At 32.3% G+C, this 20,257-nt stretch overlaps 2 protein-coding genes across 3 annotated transcripts; both read left to right on the top strand.

Moving 5' to 3' along the window:
- Positions 1 to 13,903: 13,903 nt before the first annotated feature.
- Positions 13,904 to 16,556, top strand: LOC115889661 (piggyBac transposable element-derived protein 3-like). Of its 2 annotated transcripts, none has more exons than XM_030909717.1 (2): positions 13,904 to 14,117; positions 14,423 to 16,556. In XM_030909717.1, exons 1-2 carry the CDS (start codon positions 14,104 to 14,106, stop codon positions 16,308 to 16,310), a joined length of 1,902 nt encoding a protein of 633 aa, XP_030765577.1. In that variant the 5' UTR covers positions 13,904 to 14,103; the 3' UTR covers positions 16,311 to 16,556. The 2 variants fall into 2 exon arrangements, with proteins under 2 accessions (XP_030765577.1, XP_030765578.1); XM_030909718.1 differs by having other exon boundaries at positions 13,904 to 14,362.
- Positions 16,557 to 17,532: 976 nt separating this feature from the next.
- LOC115889666 (zinc finger BED domain-containing protein 5-like) lies at positions 17,533 to 19,467 on the top strand. Its single transcript, XM_030909726.1, has one exon. The coding sequence runs from the start codon at positions 17,533 to 17,535 to the stop codon at positions 19,465 to 19,467; it is 1,935 nt and encodes a 644-aa protein (XP_030765586.1).
- Positions 19,468 to 20,257: the final 790 nt, after the last annotated feature.

The raw sequence follows: 20,257 nt of genomic DNA, 5'->3' as shown, positions 1-20,257 counted from the left end.
ACGCTTAAGAAATATAATTTTTTGTCATTGGAATAGTGAGTTATCTAGTCTTGCCCTTACAGATCTAAAAGAAAAAAACTGGGAAAAGCCAAAGTTGGTTCCGCTTAGTAGCGAGATAATGATGTTTCAAAAATTGGTAATGGAAGAAGCCACTAAGGCATGTGAAAATATTAAAGCAAATGAAGATATTACTGTACACTTTAAACTACTTACGAAATGTGTTTTAGCATTAACGTTGTTATTAAACAGAAAAAGAATATGGGAAATACAGTATTTAAAAATGCAAACTTGCCAAAACAATCAACCGACAAATCAAGAAGAATTTATAGAAAATTTGACAGAAAACGAAAAAATCTTGACACAAAATTTTAAACGCGTTGTTACAGGAAGCAAAGGAAGCAAACCTGTTTCTATTTTATTTCCAAAAAAAATTCAATCCTTTTTTAGTGTTATGTTACATATTAGAGACAAATGTGTTCCAGTAAGCAATGAATATTTGTTTGCTAATCCCAAAACCGAAAATCGCTGCCTAAGTGATTATCACGTATTAAAGAAACTGGCTGACCGATCTGGTGTAACTATTAAAGAATTGTTCACCTCAACCAGACTAAGAAAACATATAGCTACGGTTCTTCAAGTAATGAACATCACAGTGTCAGAAATGGAACAGTTTGCCAAATTCATGGGACATACTAAAAAAACGCACGAAGAATATTACAGGTAAATTTCTAATAATTTATAATATCTAAACGTATATTAGATATCTGTAAATTACATTGGGCCGGCCATCACAGTTTATTAAATTTTTAAACTGTATATGTTAATTATTGTGTCATGTGGGTGATATTGTATGAGTATATTTTTAAGTTAAATGTTATGTGTTATCACCTGTTATTTTATGCACCCATATTTTAATACAAGTTTGACGAAGGAAATGTACGTTTTGTGGTAAGTTTGATTTATATTTTTTTACACAGTTGTTTATTGATAATATCGTATTGTAGGCTTTCAAAAAGGTTAAAACTTAACCGAAACGTTAGTTATGTAATAAACACTTCCTAAACCCAGAAAAAGTTTAATATTGACCAAAAGCCAAGAACCCTTTAAATAAAAAAATATATTAGTTTGGTCAAAGAAAAGTCAATTAAAAAATATATATCTGTAAATCCAGACAGCTAAAGTCTCTAAAATACTGTTAGCTATAAACAGTGAAAAAGGGGCACAATATAAAGGGAAAATCTTGATGAAAATCAATTTTCTAATGACAACTTAGAAGCTGATGAATCCGACGAAGATATTGAAAAATATTTAGTCATGATGGTGTCAATAAACAAACTTCTGTGAAATCCAGAAAAAAAAATAATCTGAAAAACACAAGAAATTTACAAGGTACCAGCAAATTGGAAAATGATAAACATAACAATGATTCTAGTGGTACCAAAAGTATCTACCATGCCAATTTTGTGCTTGATGTTTAAATTATTAATCGAATAAACGTATTTCAATAAAAATCTAAACTTAAGTCTAATGCTCGGTTAGATTCAATTTGACATATTATGTTTGAAATATTTTGTTTAAAACATGATAATAGATGTAATAGGGATCGTAAATTAGGTATTATATTTTTAAAATAAAAATTTCTCATTTATTTACTGGGTATGTTATGTGCAAATGTGCAATTGACTGTAAAATAAAATGTAATTTTTTTAAATTAATTTCCTATTATCTTAATTTCTAGATGTAAGATATCCAGAGCGAAAAAAACCGAAAATTCAGAGAATACCCTGGTCTGATAGAGAAATGAATATTATAAAAGAATATTTTCAGAAACACATTTCGAAAAAAATTGCCCCCAAAAAACATGAAGTTGAGCAATTAATCGATAAAAATAAACTTTTGTTTAAGAATCGAACATGGGTTACATTAAAGTATATATATATATATATATATATATATATATATATATATATATATATATATATATATAGTGAAGAGAAGTATATATATATATATATATATATATATATATATATATATATATATATATATATATATATATATAACTTGTTAGTAACTCTGTATAAAAAACAGAGAGAAGATGAGCAGAAAGGAAGAAAAGTTGAAAGAAAAACAAATTGTAACCATTAAGTTAATAAATATTATTTATTTATAATTATATTTGTATACATTTTTTTTCATAAATTTCTACTTTACACTTATTTTCCTATTAATACCTACGCAAGAAGAGATTAATACCTAGAAGGGATAAAAATTATAATACATATGCGGTATCTGTTAACCGCCTATAATTTAGAAATCAACTATATTCCCCCTATCCTATTAAACAAACTATACTTTTAAACCTATACTAAAATTTTGACCTGACCATTGTCAGATAATGTCTGAAAATCTTGGGCGATGACCCAGATACTGACAAAAATACCCCTTTATAGTGCACGACCATATTGCTTTGAGATGGCGTGAGATTTTAATAAATGGAATAATGAAAATTACTCACAGAACTTAATAAATCTTTTATGAATTTGAAAAAATATCCCTTCTTTATTTATGTCCGCCAAAACTTAACCCTGAAGGGCCCCTAATAAAACAGAGTATCTTGGTAGACTCTTCCTATACGGATATATAGAAACACATGGGCAAAGGGTTTGCCGTCTTAGCAAAAAAATATGACCGAAAATGTCGAAAACTTCCGAAAAAGTAAAAGGTGATATTTTACCTGGTCTTTTCTGACTCGGTAGAATTGTTACTTCTGTTTCCATCGCGTGTCTGTAACACGCAAAATCAAATAGTACCGTGTTTGAGAAACATGAAGTAATTTCAGGACAACAGTGTCCCAACAACGGATTTTTGTTCGGGACAGACCTAAATGAGAAACTAATTCTGTAAAACGCTTGAAAGCGTCAGTAAGGAGCAAAAAATTATCTGACTACAAACAAATGCGCCGTTCAAACGATACGTCAAACTAAGGAAGTACGCAACACGAATCTCGTCCAATTATATCCCTAAAAATCGTAGTTTAAACCTCATCCCCGGCTCGTCGGGGGTCAGACAGGTGAAGAAAGGGTCAGACCTCCAGATTCCAAAGGTACACCGAGAGATCACTAGTGGAGCAGATACAAACCGAAGAAATAATAAAAACAGTAAGTAGCATAGGCGCAGGCTGTTTAATAAATTTCAGTGAATGGACAAACCCAATTGCGAATCCAATAATATTAGCATGGTTTCGAGGTTACAAATTACCTTTCGTTACCAAACCTCCTTTTGTTTCGGTCATCCACATACAATATCGGATAAAAGTGAGCAAGAAAATGATTTTATTCATGTTTGAATAAAAAATTCACAGTCCTTACAAACAAACATGCAAACTGGGGGCATTGAAAATGATGAATAAAAACGTAAAAATATGATTAGTGTTAATATCAGTGTATTACATACATATGTTTAAATAACGAACTTACCAAAAAACAACTGATTTAAAGATTCACTGAAAAGTAAAAGTGTTAACATTAAATAAACATTATCAATAATAATTATGCGATCGCACCTATCCGTAAAACAAGCAAAAACCCGAAAAACAAAATAACATAAAAAACATCAGGTTACCATGATGACAGATCATGATCAATGACAGATAAAGAATTTTTACGGAAGTTACACTTTACATATAATTTTAACCGGCAGTAAACCCCATTTAAACACAAAACTTTTAATACCTACTACTGTATCTAAAAGACTTTTTTAAATTACTGCCTTAGCCACACTTGCTTTTTCTTGGCTGTTGTGCGTCACGTCACAGATTAACAGGCCCACGTTTGCACCACAAGGCGATGCTGCAGACCACTATCATCCACTAGTAGACCGGTCGTAGAAATTTATGTTATACAACTTGTAGTCAATCTACAAAAATATATTATCAAAAACTTTTTTCTTTTTAAAATGTGTTCAGATTTTTGTAAGTATAAGTCAAAATCGCAAACTTAAATTTGATATGGGTTTCTTAGTTTTAACTAATATAGTGGCGAATTACATTTTTATAGGTTATTTTTTATTCTTGAAGGATAATTGAGAAGATATATTTCGTTATGATGTCGCTTAAACCCTTGTATAAAATTTTATACTGTCTGGTTTATAATGTTATAGTATGCATTTTCGTACAGCAAACTTTCATTCCCTATTCTTAATTTCTAAGGGTATAAATTTCAAATTCGCTTTACTCTTTGTGCCAATTTTTATGTATAATCAAGAGGTCACCAAGTTTTATATAAATTTTTACTAACTTTACCCATTTGTTGATGAATTTCAAAAATTTAATTTTTGTAGGATTTAATTTTCTAGACCAAATAGTAAGGAATTTTCATACGCCAAACTGTTCCGAGATAATTTTACTCTAAGAGACAATTTCTAAAATCGCTTTGTGTACGAACCTTTGTGCTAATATTTATGTATCTAAAGCTGGCGGCATGAACTCACTCTAAAATATTTTAAAACGTAATATATTATCTAAATGACACCATTGACAATGACAAATAATTTATTTTGGAGGTATTGTGTAGGTGTTTTTCAGTGTTTTAGTATTTAGTCGTTTTACACAAAGAAATAGCCATTAAGCACTATAAAATACCTCATAACAAATCTACACATATATACCTTCATTTAAAAAAGAATCATCAAGATTGGTAAAGCGGTTTGGTGGATGGATGCAACAAAACCCTTTGAGCTTTTATATATGTATGGATTATTTTTCCAACATATTTTACTGCAAATTTATAAATATTCAGACTCGCCAATATCGTACTCCACCGTGTCCAACCTGCCGATTTTCAAACGGTCGATTTCTGCGGCGTCGTGACCCTGGCTGAAGGAAGAGTCTTGAAGACGCTCATCTGCGCATAGGAATAAGTTGACTGCGTAGCGGATTGCGTATTAATCGATTCTGAAACTTTTTATCTGTGTATAACATGTTAGGCAACTTTATTATTTTAATTCGATTTTAACATAAATGTGTGAAATGCCACCTGAATATCTTCCGCCATGACATGTTTTTACTTTTTGTTATGGTAAAGTGATTTGTATAAACTTTATTCAATAACGTATATTTTCCTCCATTTGTGATTTTTTAATTTACGAAAATTAAGTATAACATTTTAGAAAAAGAAACACTGTAATATTTAAAAGAATAAGAAGAAATTAGTCTTATTTTGAAAGTTGAAAATATAGAAAACCTTTCTATAGAAAAGTCTTTATATTCAACCAGAATCCGGTGACATATACGCGGTCTCACCGGAACATTATTACTTCGCATAACCTTTAAAGAATATCTACTTTTAATAATGAACACCTCCAGAAATAATTAAAAAAACATCATTATTTGAGATTAAACTCGAATTAAATTGCTACCTATGTTGTTATAGCTTTTATAGGCCTGTTTAACGACTTAATAAGTTACTCTAGCGAAAGAAATTGTGCGCGTACCTACCACTATTGTTACAGGTTAATTCGTTAAAGAAATATGTTACACGTTAAAAACGCTAAAATTTTGGTATTTGTGCATTATTGGCCTATAATGTAATTTGTTGAATGATATCTTCTTTAAATATAATTAGACTTTTAACGACTTTGCTACCTAGAAAAAATCTGTGCACGTACCTCTACCAGTATTGTTACAGGTTAATTCGTGAAACAAATGTGTTACATATTATTCGTGGTATTAGTGGTATTATATTGGAATCAGTTTGGCATTAGTGGGGCATTATATGAGAAATTTTGGTATTTAATTTTGTATTTTGGCATTACTTTGGCATTAGTATACAGACATTTGTCAGCGGTTTACTCCTTGTAGATAATCAAAGTTTTTGATAAATTTGCTTTTTGTCAGATCATTTCTATGAAAAATTACATTAGATTTTTTATTAAAGACGCTGGGTAATTAAACATTGATAATAGTCCACTTTAAATAAGGGGTCACGAAATATCCTCCTTGAGTGTTTAAGGGTGTATAATAAATTAATCGTTGTTTTATAATAAAAACCATAAAACATTTATTTGTGAGTAAAATAATGCAATGAACTGAAAATACACTAAAATAATTAGAAAAAATCTGTACTTATTTAGTAATTACGTCAATATTAATTAATTGACTTTCTAGTCTATTTTATTTTATGTACAAATATATTATTAACTTTAAGCATTATAATAAAACACTTTGTGGCCCTATTGTCGTAAGAGGTTACGAAATATATTTGGTTACACCCTTACAGAAAAACAGTGTAAGGTGTAAATAAATTGTATAATCACTGTTTTTTATAATAAAACTATAAAACATTTCTTATTTGTGAGATTAAAACAAAACAATGATTGGTTGTGTCATACATTCAATACATATGTATGTGTTATAACATAATATAGCCATTACTATTATAATACTATTATTATTAAAATAAATATAAAAATATATTTCTTTAACGAATTAACCTGTAACAGTATTTATATGCCCAGTATATTTTTGTTTAACAAACCAATCAGGAAAAAACCCAAACCTACCGTTATAGGAGTGTATAAGATGATTAAACTTATATAATGACAACTACTTATCGGATAACAAATTAATTACTACTGTCAGCTAGTTCATTACTGTCTAGGTAGAATATACCTTAGAGTACCTACACCTACCTATGATGTAGGTAGATTAAAGCTTATTTTGACGTTACCTCTCACTTCGGTGTCACAAGCTGAATTTTTCTAGGATGAAGTACAGTACATGATATGGGACCCTTATTCCGAAAGTAGTACAAAATTAGACCGGGTAAAAGGGCACTATCATCAAAAATCGATATATTAATACCACCGTATAGAGAAAACAAATACTCTATTTTTTGATCCAGTACACAATAAAGTCTTCGTCGGGTAATTTTTTATAATTATTTACAAAAAACATTTCCATTAGCGCTTATGACCAAAAAAACTTAAACATGAATAATAATTTCAATCTTTTCGCATGATTGGTTTAAAATAGATTTTTTTAATATAACTTCTATTTAACGAAAACGAAGGCCTAAATGAAAAAAGAAACAATTTAAAAGTTTCGCTTATGTCTTGACAATAAGGTATCAAAGCAAAACCCCATATTTTTGCTTTTTAAACTAATAAAGATATATCAATAAACAATTAATGATGGGTTTGTTTTGCGCGCGCTGGCCGACTGCTGCCGCTGCTGCGCCGAGATTTCCTATGCCCCGTATATGACGTCATGGTGTGGCAAATGTAGCATTTTAATTCGATTTGGACTCCCTTATATAGGATAACAGAAACATTTTCAATGTTAAAATATAGGTTGTGATTTTCGGCTATGTCTACTAACACACTATTCTTACACTAAAAGTAATATTTTATAAAATTTTGGTGTACTTTTAATCAGTTTAAAAATGGTAAATAATAATGATTATAAAAATTGTTGAGAATGGGGGCGACAAAAGTAGAGCAACAAATTGTATTCAACAGATTTTATTGTGTCTTATTTCAATAAAAATATTTAACACATTTAAGAACAATAATAATAGAAAAGTAATACATTAGTAATTGATAGAATATCCATTATTATTAATAACTTGCTGACAACGGCGCGGCATTGAACAATCAACTTGAATGACATTTCCGGGAAGATTGTCCAAACTTCATTATTTATCTATCAAGGATTGTTTATTTGGAAACATTTAGCTACGAATACGACGTTCTCTTCCCAGAGATTAATGGGATTGTTGGGGGATTGTTCTGCCATTGCAAAACTCGAAAGCCAGCTCTTCCTTAACCCACTGTTGAACAACTTGTGAAGAGTGTTTTGGATCGTTGCCCTGTTGGAATAAAACGCAGTGGCATTTCCCATTCTGCATAAGGAAGCAGAACATTCTGCATGATATCCCTATAAACAAATCGGTCCATCGTGTCATTAATAAAGTGTATAGGGCCTATCCCATTACATAAGAAACAACCCCATGAAAATACAATACCTTTACCGTGTTTAAATGTAGGTGTTACGTATTTAGGGTTAAACTTTTTATATTGATTGGTCGTCTCAATAATGTCTCATTCCATCAGGATTTAATTTTTTGTAGCGTACTGAACAGAACTTTTTTCTCCAGTCATTGACGGTCAAGTTTAAATGCCGCCGCGAATGCCAACCTTGCTACTCTATTTCATTCCGAAACTAACGGCTTTTTAGTAGGACGTCTACTAAATAACTTTGCATCTACTAATCTTCTTTGTACTGTTCGTATACCAATCGTGTAATTTCTGAATTGGCAATAATTCTAAGTGCGGACCAAAGATCACTTTGAGCAATTCTTTATTTAATCTGTCGGTTATTACTGTTGTTATTTGGCCTTCCTGATTTTGGCAATTTTCTAAGTGTCTCCTCTCATTATACGATGAAATTATTTTAGATACACTGTACTGGGTAACAATAAACTGTCGTGAAATATCGGCTTGTTTGTTACCTCTATGAATGCATTCACAACTTCTTTGAAATTGAATTACTCTTGGCATGACTAATCCAGCATAGAAATATTAAAAAAAACATAAAATAAACCTCGCACTAGCCTACTTCGTAGTTTTTAAATTTATTGTATTTGTATACATTATCATGCATGTATAATTAAAAAATCGCGATTTGCAAATATTTCTCGAAGTGTTGCTCTACTTTTGTCCGATAGTGTATATCCAAACTTAAAAACAAGGAAGACAATTCTCTGATACAAGCAGAAATAAATAATTTATTACTAGGTAGTGGAACCTATTTTGACCATACCTCTAGTTTTGGCCATTTGCATACTTGTTAAAATATTAAGCCTCCTTCATTAAGCAACATGGCAACAGGGACCATGCAACCCCGCGAAATAGCAATCTGTCTGCACTAACCGCCATAACCTATGTCTCTAACCCTACACGCGGTTCTAACGCTACGATGTGTGTTGATAGTTGCCTAACGCTATGGTCAGTATTCGGTAAATGACATTTGATTAAAATCTAATACCGTTGGCCGTTGTTTACGTTTATGTTATGTTGTGGCGTGTTTGCGTTTTTATTTAATTTATGATATATATATATATGTATATATATATATATATATATATATATATATATATATATATATATATATATATTGAAAGAGAAGATATATATATATATATATATATATATATATATATATATATATATATATATATATATATATATATATATATTGACCTATTTAGGAATTTTGAACATTCATCCTTCATAAAGCGTGTATTTGTTATAATAAACAAATATTGTACAGTTTCGCCTTACGTAAGAAAACATGACGTTGAAACAAGGTGAAATGCCTTATTCGCCAGCTGGCTACATTTACAGCAATTTTTGCAAGTTAAGTTTAGATAGAGAACAGTTTGTATGCGGTGATGTGAAAACGGAGACTCATGCTCAGGTAAATGTTTCATTCGTACTGTAGTGTTTCCGTAATTTTGTAATTACCTCCTTCAAATTTAAATTTATATTTTTATTAGGATTGGGTTAAAAAGTTTGGTGAAGAAAATTATGTGGAATGGCGAATTGACAGAACTTATACTAGTTTACATAAAATCAAGTGTTGCTTTAAAAAAGAATATAGATACCAGCATAGTGCAAGTTCATATCAAGCCAAATCATCAAGTGTAAGGCAGGCAAAACTATAGGCAACTTTTAAACCACCTTCATTCTAGGCTATAAAATCCAAACGAACGAGCATGCATAACAGGGTCAGCAACCACTTATACACGTCATGACGTCACAACCGTGTGTAAATTAAAATTATGCCGTGTTAACACAGTGTAATTATTGAGTGTGACCAAACGAAACAAACATCCTTGTGCGCAGTTTATTAGTATATGCGTGGTAAAGTGGCCCTGTAAATACTAAGATTTTTTCAGGTGTGTATTTAGTAAATGTTCATAAAAACTGTTTTACTTTAATAATCCTGGATTAAATTCAATAACTATACATAAAAGATGGAATGCCTGTAGCAACGGCTAGTAAACTTTGGTGTGCTAAGACAACGCTGAGACAGATTAGCAGGTCGCGCTCCGAGACTATATTCCAAACGTGGACCAGATTGGTGTTTTAGGAAGCGAATGAAAACAAACTGTGTGAATGGTTGGATAAATTGTGCATGGGCGGTTTTCTATAAACCAGATGGCCTCTTTTTTCAGTCCCAAAACTATCGGTAGAGATTTTTAGTCGCCGGTGATAAAGGACCATATGTCGAGAAATTACCTGGGAAAACATGGTACTGCCTCTTATGAAGCGACACCCAGAGCTGTCTTACAAGCAATCTGAATACCTTAAATAAAGCGAGCATCCGTATCTGGGGATAAAATATAATGGTTTAGACATACCTACACTCTCCTAGGAGAAGATGCCGAAATTCTAAATGATCCATCCAGAGTTTGGAACATGGATGAATCGCTTTTTTACCTTAATTACAGGTGGTTGCGTTTTGGCGAAAAGGGTAAAGAAGCTTATAGGACATCTGCTAACAAAGGAAAATATCACTACATTAATTAAGCCATAAACGCAAATGCAGAATTTGCACCTCCACTAACCTTATATAAATTTGAAAGGATCCCTAAAGCTTACTAAGAGGCATTACTCCTACAGATGACTGGGGAATTGGAAAAATGGATGGATGACATCGGAAACTATTTATCGGAAACTACTATTTAATGTATAAATTAACAATATATATTTTTTTTATTTTTATTTTACTTTTTTGGAAATAACGGTATTATTATTATTATTATTATTATTATTAAAAAATCGTTACAGGACAGCAATATCTGTGGCAAGGCAGGACATTTTAGAGGCTAGAAAACAGTGTTATTAAAAGGCAAATCAAGTAGAAAACTAGAAAGAAGAAAACAAGAACATATTATAAGCTGCAATAAATGATATATTATATTTATTGCAGCAGCCACAATCAGAAAAGCAACAACTACCGAGGTGATGTGAAAAACTTTATCAATTTTGTTGTTGATTCTGGCAATGGATCATATGATCAACAATAACAAATACTTTAAGGCCCTAGTCCAGGACACTTATTTTCAGTTATATGGTGCTCGTTCATCAAAATGCCCTAAAGCTGAAATTTTTGTGATAGTTAGTCATTGTGATTCAGATAACTAAACAGTCCCCTTATCATACTAAAAGTCCCCATCCTCCGAGCGTGCAAACCACCCCCAAAACCACCCCCCTAAAGGTACAATTTTTAGTTTTTGCTAAATATCTGCGATACGGTCAATTTTATTTAAAAAATGGTAGTTATCAATAAATTATTGCTTATAAAATTACCTACGAAATGGTGTATATAAGTGTATCATTTTATGAAACCAGTGGCGTGCAGCAAGCGCTTAAACTTATTAAATTGATAACGTTGGCAAAGTTCATTCTTTATGAACAAAATAATGTTGCCTAAGGAAGTAAAAAGAAGAAATTTTAAGTTGTGATAGTACATTAAAAAATGGCGATTTTAACAATTGAATGATCATTTTGTATTATATTTAATAAACTATTGTATAAATGTAGTGTAAATCCTTTACCAGAAAGCTTAAAATAAGTTAAAGTAATTCTTGAAAAAACTGCACTGTTGTTACATGAACTCTAAAATAACTGTACTAATGTTTAATAATAATAATAATAATTTTTAATCATTTTTTGCGCTGTAAATGTTACTTTTGACATAAAATTGGAATTATTTCAAAAACAGCTAAATTTAGGCATGTGACATTTACACAGAACCTGTTGAGAATTTCATGTAGAGTTCAAAATTTAAAACTGTAAAAGATATTATGTTTAAAACAAGCAATTTGGCAGTTATTTTTGGTTATGCAGGAAGTGTCAGAAATTAAAAAATATTATAGAAAAAATAACACCCGAAATAGCTATTTATGTAACTAGTACCTAAAATGATGTTTTTTAGGACGAATCATTACTGTTTGCGAATCATTACTGTTTGTTGTTTTTTTTTTCGAAATAGTAGATGAGTCCTAAAAAACATAATTTAGGTACGTGTTACATACACTATTTTGTCATACGCTTTTTACAGTTTTTTAGAACGCATATTGCAATCTTTCCATATTTGAAATTATAATGTTTCGAAAAGTTGGCTTTATAAATTCATATCTTAACGAGTTTGTTTATTTCATCGCATTTTTGACATGTCATTCGGAAATTGTCACAAAATCACAATAAATTTCATCAACAATTTTAAATGTTCCAAAATCCTGAACATATTGCTAATAAGGCCAAAGAAATCGTGTTGATTTCCTGTGAAGTTCATTTACCAGAAAGAATATGATGTTTTTAATGAATGGAAGACAAAAATGGCGTATTCTGTTGTAAACAAGATGCTTAAGCAAATTATTTGCACGAAAAGTAAGTATCAGGGTACCTATTTAAAAAGAGGCTTTAAATTAAAATATTCTTAAATTACAAGAAACATTCAAACCATCGTCAATTTGGTCGAAATATTCCATGCTGAGCAGTGTTAAGTGTTAAAGAAGATATTTATATTGGCCACAAATTTCCAAAACTTATTGCTTTTTTTGAAGAGGAATTTCGGTTGTTACGAGCCTAAAAAGTCTAAGGTTTTGTCCATAAAAGAGATCGGTGATTTTTGCCACGGCTAGTGATGAAACTTATTTACTTACTAAGGTAAGTTTGCGATAATGATTTTTAAAATATATAGATGGTTTTATTCCATTGTATTTGATTTTTAGGTAGCTCTTGTCATTGGCCTTAGAGCATGTAGAAGAGAAGAATTGTACTCTCTACGAGTGCAAGACATCATAGAAAAAGACAACAGCTGCCTTTTAGTTACCCTTGCGGATACAAAAACTAATATCAAAAGAGTGTTTCCGGTGGTGAACGAAGGGAACGTTGTCAATCCAGTTGAGTTGTATAGAAAATATGCTTGTCTTAGGCCAAAAAATGTACCACATGATTATGTCTTCATCTCTTATCGTAAAGGAAAATGCACCGTGCAACGAGTCGGCATTCATTCATTTGGGAAGATGCCATCGATTGTAGCAGCATTTTTAAAGTTGTCGAACCCAAACGAATATACAGGTCATTGTTTCCGACGTAGTTCTGCTACTCTTGCTGCAGATGCAGATGTGGATTTTACATCGCTGAAACGCCTAGGAGGTTGGAGGTAAAAATTTTAATATTTTCCGATCTTGTTCTAAACAACAATAATTATTTAGGTCGTCCACAGTGGCCGAAGGTTACATAGAAGAATCTATTGAGAAAAAGAAGAAAGTTTGCAAACTGCTAATGGGGGAAAAGAAAATCGCGACCACTTCCACGGATGTATTACCAAGTACATCATCGTTCGCATTTACTCCACCTCATCAGAAAGTAAATTTACCTGCCAATGGAGGAGTCGTTTCGATTGCAGATGCAAGTTTTCAAAATGCACAAAATTGTTCATTTCATTTTTATTTTTCCAAATAACTTAGCTTTTGATATTGTTAGTATTTAATAATTTAAAAATCAAATACAATGGAATAAGAAACCATCTATATATTTTAAAAATCATTATCGCAAACTTACCTTAGTAAGTAAATAAGTTTCATCACTAGCCGTGGCCAAAAAATCACCGATCTCTTTTATGGACAAAACCTTAGACTTTTTAGGCTCGTAACCAACCGAATTCCTCTTCAAAAAAGCAATAAGTTTTGGAAATTTGTCAATATAAATATCTTCTTTAACACTTAACACTGCTCTCAGCATGGAATATTTCGACCAAATTGACGATGGTTTGAATGTTTGTGACTGTAATTTAAGAATATTTTAATTTAAAAGCCTCTTTTAACCCAGATAAGCCTACCGTCCGTTTAAACATACACTTTACAAACTCTTGTAAAATAAAGATTCGGATATCCTTTGGTAGATGGCGCCACCAAGACAATAACCTGTTGATGTTTCTTCAGCAGATTTCCAATGAGTGGTTATTAGAGCGTGTTTTGAGCGCCAGAAATAATTTGTGAAATTTAGTGACTTCCAAGAGTAAAAAACATGGATAATTGGAGGTAAGAATTTTAGAAATATTATAATAATGAATTATTGTACATACCTATATTTACATTAGTTTGGAAGTATAGTTTTTGATTTAGGATCATTTAACCCAATAATTTTATTTTCTCATTGGTAACATAACCTCAAAGTGTGGTGTTGGTTTAAACATGCGGTAGCATAAAGAGGTATTATAATAGACAATATTTTTTTTCGCAACCACTAGGTTTATAATCGTCCAAAAATTCGAAAAAATTGCGCCGTAGTGTGTGTCTCTGTGTGGGTGTGTAAAAAAAATAAAAAATTGCTCTTTTGTTTGCAGGAAGTGGAAGAAGCCGCTAAAACTGCATGAGATTATAGAAGAGATTCAAAATTTGAGTGATGATACAGAAATACCTGACGGAATTGCTGTTTTTCCGCCAGATGGATGGAACACCGATGAGGATTCTGGCGACGAAAATACCGTTATCTTAGATAACCTTCCTGGGAGCCAGCTAATGGCTGATGCTGAAGTAATTTTTGATCGTCAGTCCCCTGATGGCGGGGAATGTGAAGGTGATAAAAACAGAGATGATATTCCATCAACATCTGTAAAACGTTTAAAAATGGCTGAAGATGCTGACTCTCTTTGCAATCCTACAGGGGTGTTTGAGGATAATCACTATGACTCCGAGGATGAACTTCCCTTGGCAACATATTTACCTGCCAATCAGCAACATGCATTGCCAAACAAGATGAGGAAAAAACCTTTATATACTTGGAAAAAAGAAGATATAAAACCTGACTTTTCAGACTGGAAAGAATATTATGGCCCGAAAAACTCTCTGTCGCCACTAGAAATATTTTCTTTGTTTATTGACGATGAAGTTGTTAATTTGATAACCGATTATTCAAATTTATATGCATCACAGCATAATCACGCAGGAGATATATCTGCAAATGAGGTCAGGACTTTTATAGGAGTGTTGCTTCTAAGTGGTTACAATCAATTCCCTAGAAGGGCTATGTACTGGGAGAATAGCGACGATGCTGGAAATAAATTGGTGTATTCTGCTATATCAAGAGATAGGTTTACCTATATTATGCAAAATATCCATACAAATGATAACACCTCCTTGGATCAAAATGATAAATTTTCAAAGATGCGACCATTATTTGATTTAATCAATAAAAAATTTCAGCTGTTTGCACCATTTGAAGAGTGTCATAGTGTAGACGAGTCTATGGTTCCTTACTATGGAGGTCATGGCTCCAAACAATTTATCCGGGGCAAACCCATCCGTTGGGGCTATAAACTATGGCAAGGAACCACAAGGCAGGGTTACATCGAATGGTTTGAACCTTATCAAGGTTCCAAAACACCACTACCTGAGAAATACCGACCGTTGGGTCTAGGAGCAAGCGTTGTTTTACAGTTCGCTGATGTTCTGCAATCGAATGATATTCAGCCCAACGCACCTTTTCACGTATTTTGTGATAATTTTTTTACCTCCTTGCCACTCCTAAGTGAACTAACAGCAAGAGGGTTGAAGTGCACGGGCACCCTTAGGGAAAATAGAATTTCCAGTTGTCCACTTAGAAATTCCAAGCTGATAAAAAAGGAAATCCGTGGTACATTTGAATATTCTTTGGAGAAAAGCACAAATGTCATAGTTTGTAAATGGAATGACAACAATGTTGTTACCATAGCGTCAAATGTCACATCGCCCCTTCCTACGCAGCCAGTAAAAAGATTTTGCCAAAGTAAGAAGAAAAATGTCAACATTGACCAACCTCATATGATCAAAAAATATAACGAGAGTATGGGAGGCGTCGACAGAGCTGATCAAAATATCAGCTTATACCGGATCGCCATTAGAGGAAAAAAGTGGTACTTTTGTTTATTGGCTCATTGCCTAGATATGGCAGAACAAAACGCTTGGCAGCTTCATAAACGCAACGGCGGGAATATGGATCATTTGACTTTTCGAAGATGTATTGCTGCTGCATTGCTGGAAACTTTTAAGAAAACAACAAAACGTGGCCCATCGAAGAAAAGTAAGAACAATCATCTAGAATCAAGATACGACAGGCTTGACCATCTGGTCATTTATCAAGAGAAGCAGACCAGGTGTGCCGTGTGTCACAAACAGGCAGCATTCCGTTGTGAAAAGTGCGATGTGGCACTTCATCCAAAAATTTGTTTCCTAAGTTATCACACTAAAGAATAAAAGTCTATTACAATTTTGTTTACTTTTATGTTGTCATTTCAATGTAAAATCAAATTGTATATCTAGATTTGGTTAAGTTGTAAAAGTAGTCCTAGTTCCTACCGTCCGTTTAAACATACACCTACTATCTTCAAATCTTTTATCTAAAATAAAAATATTTATAAGAAAAAAGTGTTTCAAATAGCTTATCTAAAACGCCTCTAAATTTTTATAAGGAAAAATGAAAATAAAAGTTTCAGTAATATCTGGGTTAAATAGGTACCTAGGTACTTACTTTAAACAAATAACTTAGCTTTTGATATTGTTAGTATTTAATAATTTAATTATAAATATATGTATAATTTTATGTGATTTTGTGACAAATTTCGAATGACAAAATAAAAACAACCAACAATGAATTCTAGACATTTTAGTCCATAAAGGTTGCCATGACGACCTTTACGGCCTAGGCCGAAAAAGAAACATTTTACGGACTGAAATGAGTCCGTAAAATAGCTGTTTTTGGGAGCGTATGACAAAAATAATATTTACTTACTTAAACCCCTTTTAGTGACTGAGTTAGAACCTTGTATTGAAGATAATGTCACTCCTGTAAGCACTTAGGGATTTTGTTTAAATGTAGATCTAAACTGTGTGCTAGAATATAGCTCAGAAAAATATGTTTACTTGTACAGAATGTCTAGGAAAGTAGAAGCGGATGAGGGTGGATTCCTAAATGAAACGCTGTATATAGTTTGATGTTTAGATTCCTTCTATCTTTATCTAGAATTTTATGTTATTATTAAATTTGTTTTGATAGCTCTAGAGCAGTGATTCTCAAACTGGGTTCCGCGGAACCCCAGGGTTCCGCAAAGGGGCGATTGGGGTTCCGCAAGAAGCCAATAATTTTTTTTTTAAATTGTGGTATCACCCAACAACAAATGAAATGGTGTAAATAAAAAAAATATTCTTAGTACTCCCCTTCTGATCTGCATCCGAGCCCGAGCTCGCGCGCTTGTTGCGACTCGTTAATTTTACTTCGCTTTGCAGTCATTGTAATGCCGTGTATGTATTTTGCTATTTTGTGCCTTCTAGTAATCGCCGGCCGCTGTCCTAGGTGCTTTTGTTTTTATGCGGTAGCCTTCCTTACGCAGTCTTCGCATTGAAAGTGTTTGTTTTAAACCCGTTGAAAGACGATTTGTTTGTTTTTCTTGCCTTTACTCTTATGTAATTATTATTTAAAATGGATAAATGGCTGAAAACTGGTTGTTTTAAAAGAAAACAAGAGGTAGAGGAAGATCCAACCATCAGTCAAGATGAAACTGTTGAAGGGATTTGGAGTAATGCTAGCAGCGATGAGCCGTCAACTTCAAGTTTTGTTCCCGTTGCGAATAAGAAAATTAAAATTAGAAAATATTGCCCAGAATATTTATCCTATGGTTTTGCTTCCACTGGGGATCCTAGTGCGCCAAACAGCCAGTGTGTAATTTGTTTTAAGACTTTCAGCAACAGTTCATTAGCTCCAGCGAAACTTCTAAGACACTTACAAACAAATCATAGTGAATACAAGGACAAACCTGTGGATTTTTTTCAACGCAAGTTAGTGGAAATGAATAAAAGTAAAAAGAATTTATCGTCTTTAGTGGGTAGCAGCATTAATGAAAAAGCATGTAAAGCCTCATTTCAAGTAAGTTACCGCATAGCTAAGGCTGGAAAAGCGCATATAATTGCCGAAACACTTATTAAACCTTGTTTAATAGATGTTGTCGAAACCATGATTGGTGAAAAGTTTAGTAATAGTGTAAAAATGCTGCCACTTTCAAACGATACTGTTCATAGGAGAATTTATGAAATTAGTAACGAAATAGAAAATACAGTTATTCAACGGATAAAAGGTAGTGGTTGGTATGCACTACAGCTTGATGAAACAACAGACGTGGCAGGGTGTGCAGTATTGCTTGTTATTGTGAGGTACATACACAACAACTCTGCAGAAGAAGAAATGTTACTTTGCAAACCTTTGAAGACCCATACAACCGGCGAGGAAATTTTTAAGATGATCGATTCTTATATCACTGAAAAAGAACTTAATTGGAATCAGTGCATTAATATCTGCACTGACGGTGCAAAAGCAATGACTGGTAAATATTCTGGATTTGTTGCACGTGTTAAAAATGTCGTTCCAGAAATTGAAAGTAGCCATTGTATTATTCATAGACAAGCATTGGCAGTAAAAAAAATTCCTCCCGTTCTTAAAAACGTTTTGGATGAAGCAGTAAAAATTGTAAATTTTATAAAGTCCAGGCCTCTAAATTCACGAATTTTTGCTGTTCTTTGTGAAGAAATGGGTAGCCAATTCACCACGCTTTTGCTTCACACCGAAGTGCGATGGTTATCGCGAGGAAAAGTATTGGTTCGCCTGTTTACTCTGCGAAATGAGGTGATGGTGTTTCTTAATGACTCTTCATTTGAATTATCATCAAGAATAACTGACATCAAGTGGTTACAATGTTTGGCATATCTTGCCGATGTCTTTTCAAGCCTTAATGAATTAAATTTATCACTCCAGGGAACTTCTGTAACAGTAATCTCCTTATATGACAAAATCCAGGCCAAGTTAAATAAAATACAGTTTTGGGAATCGTGTATAAACAGAGGAATCTCGGAGTGCTTTCCTACACTGCATGATTTTGTGTGTGAGTCGAAGACTGCATTGTCAGCAGAAATCACTTCGGAGATAATAAACCATCTTCAGAACCTACAAGTTTCAATCAGAGAATATTTTCCAAGACGAGAAGAGGATCTTGATTGGGTTCGCAATCCATTCTCAGTCCCAGTCGAAAAGTTTCATCAAACCCTAACTGTAAAACAAATTGAACAACTTATTGATGTTGCTGCCGATGGAAACCTTAAAACTACTTTCAACTCGGCTACATTGTTGCAGTTTTGGGCCCAGCTTAGAAGTGAATATCCAGAATTAGCCAATTTTGCTGTTAAAAAATTGTTGCCGTTTGCTACAACTTACCGTTGTGAAGTAGGGTTTTCGAAGTATGCTCTTACAAAAACCGACTTAAGAAGTAAACTTAATCCTGAAGCAGATATGCGGATACAACTTTCAAACATTGAACCCGATATCGACAAACTTGTATCAAACAAACAGGCCCATCCTTCGCATTAAGCTCATAAAAAAATATTTGTAATGAATATTTAAGTGTTTTACTGTTTCTGAGTTATTAATATATTATGTACTTAATTCTTACATTTTTTTATTTACTCTTAATTTAGAAGCTCAATAAGTAGTATTAATATCGATATATTGACACAAAACCAAACATGCACTATGTCTTATATTTAAGAATATAGGGTAGGGGTTCCCTAGAAAAAAAAAGTGCACTCTAGGGTTCCTCACTCTACAAAAGATTGAGAAACACTGCTCTAGAGAAATCAGTTGATAAATAAAAAAAAATATATGTTTAGCACCATATCCCTCCTTAAGAAATTACTAAAAATAACATTGACGTTCTGAAAATTGTTGCATAATATAAGGATTACAGCCGTTAAATGTCCAATGTACTAAAATAGTTCCGATGTATATTAATTATGTATCAAAAAATCGTAGAAAATAAAAAAAAATATATCAATAAATTAGTCTACTCTATGTGCCACATTAGATTTTTTTAGGCATCTATTACCAGGATCCAAAAAATTACTAAAAATAAAATTGACGTTCTGAAAATTGTTGCATAATATAAAGATTACAGCCGTTAAATGTCCAGTGTACTAAAATAGTTTCGATGTATATTAATTATGTATAAAAAAACAATATAATAGACGAGTTTAGCCAAATATATTTTTAAAATAATAATAAATCATAAAATGTTTAATCTAGAAGAAAAATATTTTTGTCAAAAAGATAAATGAACTCCAAGTTTCTAGAACAACGTAGGTATTACAATATATGTATTAAT

The sequence above is a fragment of the Sitophilus oryzae genome, unplaced genomic scaffold, assembly GCF_002938485.1.
Source record: "Sitophilus oryzae breed Bouriz unplaced genomic scaffold, Soryzae_2.0 scaffold_818_pilon_pilon, whole genome shotgun sequence".
Classification (NCBI taxonomy): domain Eukaryota; kingdom Metazoa; phylum Arthropoda; class Insecta; order Coleoptera; family Curculionidae; genus Sitophilus; species Sitophilus oryzae.
This window is presented reverse-complemented; position numbering and strand designations above follow the sequence as displayed.

Bases quoted from the DNA above. Each gene is read 5' to 3' on its own strand.
- LOC115889666 (XM_030909726.1), top strand. From the start codon at position 17,533: ATGGATAAATGGCTGAAAACTGGTTGTTTTAAAAGAAAACAAGAGGTA.